General features: G+C 42.0%; 1 protein-coding gene across 1 annotated transcript in view; it reads left to right on the top strand.

The window, feature by feature from the left end:
• The window catches only part of Lama4 (laminin subunit alpha 4), a 157,905-nt gene that overhangs the window by 134,024 nt on the left and 15,909 nt on the right, over positions 1-7,972 (top strand). Inside the window, exons 29-32 of the mRNA XM_031348564.1 lie at positions 363-527; positions 1,285-1,432; positions 5,006-5,193; positions 7,594-7,783. Of these exons, the coding sequence (XP_031204424.1) occupies positions 363-527; positions 1,285-1,432; positions 5,006-5,193; positions 7,594-7,783 (691 nt within the window). The remainder of the gene's footprint in view (positions 1-362; positions 528-1,284; positions 1,433-5,005; positions 5,194-7,593; positions 7,784-7,972) is intronic.

Below are 7,972 nucleotides of genomic sequence, written 5' to 3' on the forward strand. Positions count from 1 at the left end.
TTCTCATAAACTTCTTTTGAAGACTGATGCTGTCCAGTCTTCTTGTGTGGAACATCGCGTCCAAAGTAAATAGACCAAGTGTGCTATGCAGTGAAACTGGCCCCCTAGAAACGGGACGACTGCCAGAGGCATGCTCTGGTTTTCCAGTAAGAAAATACTCACTATGGACATTTAGATCCTGACCTCGGTTTGAAGAGCCCAGCTTGCAGACCTGAATATTTAGCCATTTCCTCCTGGGCCGCCTGAGAAATCTATCTTTCCATTGAGATACCTCATTTCAATCCTGTGAGAAAACCTACCTGTTTGGTGAAAAGTAGCATTCGGGTAAAACGTGTTGTGTGTGTCAACTCTTTTCTTGGCAGATATGAACTGATAGTAGACAGAAGCCGACTTGGGAGTAAGAACCCCACAAAGGGGAAGGCAGAGCAGGCTCAAACAACCGAGAAGAAGTTCTACTTTGGTGGCTCACCCATCAGTCCTCAGTATGCTAATTTCACTGGATGCATAAGCAATGCCTACTTTACCAGGTACACACTATTTTTTTATTTGTGAATGTGCCTGATTGATAATGGTCAATACAGTAGTGAAATGTTTACATTACTAAAACTGATAAGCCTGTAATTTACAGTCCTTAGCAGGTAATAATTAAAAGTTTGCATGCTTGAGCAACTGATGTACTTGGGTTTGTAAATCCCTTGCTCTTTAATTCCTGTACTGCTGTGGCTAAGCAAGACTTCACTTCTTCACCTGCAAACTTCAGAAAACAAGAGTGCCTGCTTGGTGGGTTTGTCACAGAAATATGTGAGACGATGCATGGAAGGTACTTGCACAGCACCTGGTATATAACAAGCTATAAATACAAGATACGACTATTTTGTACTGGTTATTAATAGTAAACTACAGATAAGCATACGGAAGTCCTTGTTCAAAGTATCAGACTGACATAGCTTTAAACAAAGCCACCGATCTAGGTCCTTAAGAGACAATAGAGACTCCAAGGATGCAGGAGTGTGCAAGGGAGAGACGGAACACATACTAAGAGACACAGGCATGGTCCTGGTCATCCAGAGCCAGTCAGAATGTAGAATGCCTGAAATTAGTGCTACTGACGGAATGGTGACTGTAGGATTCTTGGTAAGATCGGTAAGGATCCATCACACAAATGCGTGCTGGTGTACACACACACACACACACATACATCTCTATCACCACAGGTTCTTACCGTGGTTTTCCTAATATAATTACAGAAAGCATTTTAGGATGTTCCTTTCCCCTTACATACAGGTTGGATAGAGATGTGGAAGTCGAAGATTTCCAGCGCTATTCTGAAAAGGTCCACACTTCACTCCATGAGTGTCCAATTGAGTCGTCACCTCTGCTTCTCCTTCACAAAAAAGGAAAGAATTCCTCAAAGCCTAAAACAAACAAACAGGTAAATGAAGGTTGACACTGCGCAGAATTCATAGCTGCCCTTGTGCTCAGATGCCCCAGCTGTGCTGCACCAGGCACTGATCTCAGGAGCAGAGTCAGCCTGGTCCTATTCCTAAGGGCCTTTATTAAGGGCAGGCAAGACAGTCCTGCTCTTAACAAGGGTGTGTGTGTGTGTGTGTGTGTGTGTGTGTGTGTGTGTGCATGTGTGTATCTGTGTGTGTGTATCTGTGTGTGTGCGTGTGCGTGTGCGTGTGTGTCTGTCTGTGTGCGTGTGTGTGCGTGTGCATGAGTGTACATGTACATGTGTCTGTCTGTGTGTCTGTGTGTGCATGTGTGTGTGTGTGTGTGTATCTGTGTGTGTGCGTGTGTGTATCTGTCTGTGTGCGTGTGTGTGCGTTTGTGTGCGCGTGTCTGTGTGTGTGTGTGATGTTTAGCAGTATAAATATCTATATACTCAGTAATGTATATAACTCATATAATGTATATGTTATATTATATATAAATTGTGTTATTTTACATACATGCTATATATCCTACATACATGTTATATATCTTTTATATCATATATACAATGTATTAAATTATATGTGCTACATATAATTAATCTATATAAATTATATATAAATCTATAAAAAATGTATGTGGTCTATATGATTATATAAATATATAAATTATATACTTGGTCTATATAAATAATATGTAAAATATGTAATATATAGATTATATAGTATATTATGTATTGAGTTTATTACATACTTTAGCATATAATTAGTTAATATATATAACATATCTATGATTCAGCAATAGTTTTAAACCTTTGTTACAGTCATGAAAATTACTAAAATTTCTTTTGCTTTCTCAGCCTTTGTGTTCCTCCCCCCTCATGCCCAGGTGGATATGTGCTGCTCCTTCATTAAATACTGAGCTGTGAGATGTCACCTCTGACGGCTGTTCTTTCTTATACACTCATGCACACCATTTGGTTCCATTACAAGTGAAAGCCGCAGTCCCTTCCCTTTCTCAGGCTAACCCTCCCCATCCCCTTCTTAGCGTGGCCGTAACAATGTTCCCGATGGGTGGGTTACTGCAACAATTTCACCTGCTTTTACTGTTTCTCTCCATCTGTTCTCAGCACAGCATCCAAGCCTATCGGGCACACCTCTGATCAAAGTACCCCTCCCATGTGCCCTCAGACAAAAGCCCGAGTTCCTGCAGTTCCAGAAGGGTCCTGAGTGAACGACACATTTCCCTCATTTATTCCAGCTGCCTGCCTCACTCACCCACTCTTTCCTCCCACCAGCTTGTTCACTGTCACCAAAGCTGGCCACAGTAGAATCTTTATTGTCTCTCCTTGGGTCTCCACTTCCACCCTTCCCTAAAATATCTGCCCAATTTCTCTTCTGCCCCTCTAGGAACCTCTCATCAACTAGGTGCCACCAGCCTTGGCTGCCTATTTAATATGGCAGCCTACCTTCTGCCTCTCACCAGTATTATGGATAGTTTTGCTTTTATCCAGATGTCTATAGGGGAGAGAGTCTAACTACCAAGCTTCATGTAGCTTATGAAGATGTGGCTTCCAAAAATAACTTGCCACCTGTTGCTTGCTTGCTTGCTTGCTTGCTTGCTTGCTTGCTTGCTTGCTCAAAACAGGGTTTCTCTTTGTGGCCCATGCTATCCTGAACTTAGCTTGTAGTCCAGGCTGACCTTGAACTCACAGAGATCTGCCTGTCTCTTCCTCTCAGAAGTGCTGAGATTAAAAGCATGTGTCACCACACCCAGCCTTGGTTTAAATTTTTATCAAGGCTTCATTGTGATCACTTCCTCTGAATGCATAGCTCAATTAATTTTTAGAATAGATTCCAGGAGATAGGATTACTGGATCAAGGCAAATCATGTTCCCAAAGAAGTATCACTGATTTTATATTTCCCCATATGTACTTGAGAACACCTGTCTTTAAAACTATGTTCCAGGCTTAAGCTTTTTTCAGAGTTTTTATGCTTTAAGATTAACTGAGCAGCTGAGTGGCTGGGGCTCACACCTTTATTCTCAGCCTATTAGCACTTAATTAGCCTCACACCCTATCTGGATATAGGGTAGTCTTAGGTGTGGCCCTGTTTCTTAGCAATTTCTTTGCTCATATAAGATAAAGAGTTGTATGGCAGTTCTTTCTCATCAGCGTAGAGTTTCCAGAATCTCCACACCACTTCATCCTACTGGCAGAAACCCTCTTTAGATGCCCACTTCATCCCGCTGACAGAGACCCTCTTTAGATGCCCACTTAATCCCGCTGGCAGAGACCCTCTTTAGATGCCCAGAACTGCCGTGGGTTCTTTTTAACTATGTATAGATCACAAACTTGAGCAGGAATTAGGGAGCGGCAACAAGCGCACTCCATCATACTGACCATCTTGCAGGGTTTCCTGGCGCTCCCTGCTTCCAAACATCTCTAGGATCAGCTCCCCGAGTAGGACAGATCTGACTAGTCCCTGGTTTTAAAACCTGTGTGGCTCCTGGTTGCATAAAATCAAAACTCTACCCCTCGCCCTTCAACCAAAGACCTTCCCCTCGGTCACCAGCATGGTTCCCAGTTGCTTTTTGTAGACCTGTTTCTCCACCTTGATTACAAGTTCTTAAAATCCAGTAATCATCTCTCACCTTTCTATCCCCCACCACGTAGTACCCACAAAAGGCACACGGCAACACTGTTTCATCACTACCTATGACATCCAATAATTCTATAAATGTTTGCTTCAAATCGAATACATTACAAGAGAATTTACTGACACTTTTATTTTGCCTCAGAAATAAAGACTAAATAATCATTACATATAGCTTTACATTACATTTATCATTACAATAGCTTCACAACCCTGCCTTTTAGCATCAGCAGGGCAATTTGAAGGGTACAACGTAATATTTAAAATTTATATATGTATGGAACTGTCAAAGAAAAGAGTATTTTTAAACGCTGTTCTATATTGATTCTGTCACACAAAATTTCCTTATATAGCCTGAGACCAAAAAAAAAATATATTAAATACTTTGAAGCTTAACTTTGCTTAAGACTTATTTATTCTCCGTGTATTAGTGTTCTGCCTGTTTGTGCTCCGTGTGCATGCCTGATGCCCTAGGAAAAAGGGTATCAGATCCCTTGGGAACTGGAGTTGACGACTGCTGTGAGCTGTCATGAGGGTACCGCTAACCAAGCCCAGGTCCTCTGGAGATGCAGCCAGTGTTCTTAATTCCTAACCCATCTCTCCAGCCCCTATACCTTATTTACATAGCATATATAAACAATATTGTGTGGTTATGTGATATTACCTCCAACACTGCACTCTTGTGCCCTTTTACAGCCATAGACTAGAACGTTAGATCTGTTGACATGCTGTGTTGTTACCATCGCTGTCCCTCGTTTATGGCAATAGAAGGTGTAGTAGTCTACTATTTCATGAATAGAAACACACAACTGACACTTTTCAACTTTGTGTTCTTAGTGAAGGGCAGAGACATGACATATCAAACTTGGTTACCAACTGCAGGAACTTCTCTCCGTTTCACTTGTTTTTACTACAGGGAGAGCAAAGTAAAGATGCACCTTCGTGGGATCCTATTGGCCTGAAGTTTCTGGAAAGAAAAGCTCCAAGAGATTCCCACTGCCACCTCTCCAGCAGCCCTAGGGCGATAGAACACGCCTATCAATATGGTGGCACGGCCAACAGCCGCCAAGAGTTTGAACACGTCCAAGGAGATTTTGGTGAAAAGTAAAGACGTGCACTTTCCTTCTAGACGCTTCGTGCCACTCCATCCTCGTTTGTCACACGGAGCCTAGACGTTTCAGGCCACTCCATCCTCGTTTGTCACAGGGAGCCTAGATGCTTCATGCCACTCCCCATCCTTGTTTGTCACACGGAGCCTAGACGGTTCAGGCCACTCCCCATCCTCGTTTGTCACACGGAGCCTAGACACTTCAGGCCACTCCCCATCCTCGTTTGTCACATGGAGCCTAGACGTTTCAGGCCACTCCCCATCCTCGTTTGTCACAGGGAGCCTTTCTCCAACCTTTTCTTTGTGTCTTCTTAATCCTGTTTTTTGTTTGTTTGTTTTGTTCTTCAGTTTGTTTTGTTTTGTTTTGTTTTATGTCAAAGTTTATATTAAGCAATACACGATTCATGCTTTCTAAGAAATTATGCTCCCACTTTCTCTCCAAACTGCAGGCACATAAAACACCATTCTTGCCACTTACCAAGGTTGATCAAAGAAAAGGCATCCCAATCAAGGAAATGTGTAAATGGCCCATCAGCTGCCTTGTTACCATCTTCCCTCCCACCCCACCCCCAAACTGCATTCTGTTTTTGTGAGAATGCAAGCCAAACTTCTAGACACAGAAAATACAAGAGACACAGAAAATGCCAGTGCTCTTGTACAGCTGCATCTCCCGCTGTCTCAAACCCCACTATGTCTTCACAAATCTCTATTGACTTAATGTTATTAAAGATACATTGTTGCTGGGCAGTGGTGGTGCAAGCCTTTAATCCCAGTACCTGGGAGGCAGAGGCAGGCAGATTTCTGAGTTCGAGGACAGCCTGGTCTATAGCGCGAGTTCCAGGACAGCCAGGGCTATACAGAGGGGGAAAAAAGATACATTGTTATAGTGCTTATGTCTCCAGGGCCTTCATCCTGGATTCCTCTTACATAGCAGGCAAAATCCATGTTTTTGTATTCTTCAAGAAATAGACTAAATGAACATATCTCACACATACTTGCAGCGAAAGTTCTAGATTGGCTTCTTTACACATTTATTTCCACCCCCTTAGGTGGCTGTTTTTGACATGCTATATTTTACTGTAGTTTAGACTCTCTACCCTTCACCTGGGAGAGAATTTAATCTGTAATTTATGTGGCATACAAACAATATTTCTGTGAAATTTTCTCTATGCATGTTAATTAATCATTGCTATTTATTCATGGTGATAAATTAATATAACATTGGGTTTTAGCGTTTACTAATTTTATTACATAGGATTTTCTAGAGCCGTAGTTCTCAACTTGTGGGTTACAACCCGTTTGAGGATAAATGACCCTTTCATAGGGGTCTCCTAGCACCATTGAAAAAGACAGATATTTACATTACAATTCATAATAGTAACCAAATTACAATTATGATGTAGCAACAAAATAATTGTATGGTTGGTGGGGGTCACCACAATATGAGGAACTGTTTTAAAGGGTCTCAGATTTAGGAAGGTTGAGGACCACTGGCTCTAGAGGAGCAGAAGTGAGATAGACAGATAAATTTGAAAACTATTACTTACTTTCTTTCAAAGGGTAATCTATGGGATATATGAAGTGAATAGTAAGTATGTGTGTGTATTTATATAGGATTTGTTAGGGTGACCTACGGGCTGTGGCCAGGCTAGTAGAACAATGACTAGCTCCCAGCAGATAGACAGAGACCCCAGCAATTGTTCCACCCTTGACCTAGACGTCTCAGCCGGTCTTTGATCTATGTTACTGTCCCAAAGAAGTCGATTCTGATACCAGCAAAGTGATGCCTCAGCAACAGGGTAGATGAACTTGCCAGTGAGAATGAGGAAAGAAATGAGCAAAGAAATACAGAGCAAAAGAATCCTTCTTGCATGTCCTGTTACGTCAGCCTCCTCCAGATGTGGCTCAGATTTATGGTGGTCTTTCTGGCCGCAAATCAAGATTTAGGGCGGGTCTTCCCACCTTAAATAATCTTACTAGGAAAAATCCCTCATCGTGTGACCAGCTGCTTGGGTTTTAGTTAATTCCAGCTATTGTCAAGTTGACAACCACAAATAACCATCACACTAATTCTCAAAACAGAACATCATAGGATCCTTAACCAACACAAGACTGTGTTAAATATATAACACACTTGCAGAGTAAAGTAAGGAGGACTTGCATGGAGGCCTGTGGGCCTGAGACTTCTAGGGCAAAGGGTCTAGAGAAGAATTTTCATTTTTGAAGTAGCCATGCCTACACAATAATTCATTAACTCATCGTCAGGGACAATTAGAAAGAAGCTGTTTGGGACTAGATAGAATGGCTATTTCTTGGACTGTATTACTGTGAAAGTTTACTTTGAATTATTATTCTATCCCACTTCACATAGGGTAACTTCTCTTTTCACTTACCAGATCCCAGTTTGCCATTCGTCTGAAGACCCGTTCCTCACATGGGATGATTTTCTATGTCTCAGACCAAGAAGAGAATGATTTCATGACCCTGTTTTTGGCCCATGGTCGCTTGGTCTTTATGTTTAATGTCGGCCACAAGAAACTGAAGATTAGAAGCCAGGAGAAATACAATGATGGATTGTGGCATGATGTAAGTTGAATGCAGAGAATAGTGCTGTCAGCAAATATTACCACTGCCCAGTGGCTTAGCACCACATTGTATACTACTGGCCTGATAGAAAATGCTGTGTTGTCAGGCAGTGGTGGCACATGCCTTTAATCCTAGCACCTGGGAGGCAGAGGCAGGCGGATTTCTGAGTTTGAGGCCAGCCTGGTCTAC

Source organism: Mastomys coucha, unplaced genomic scaffold (assembly GCF_008632895.1).
Source record: "Mastomys coucha isolate ucsf_1 unplaced genomic scaffold, UCSF_Mcou_1 pScaffold3, whole genome shotgun sequence".
Classification (NCBI taxonomy): Eukaryota; Metazoa; Chordata; class Mammalia; order Rodentia; family Muridae; genus Mastomys; species Mastomys coucha.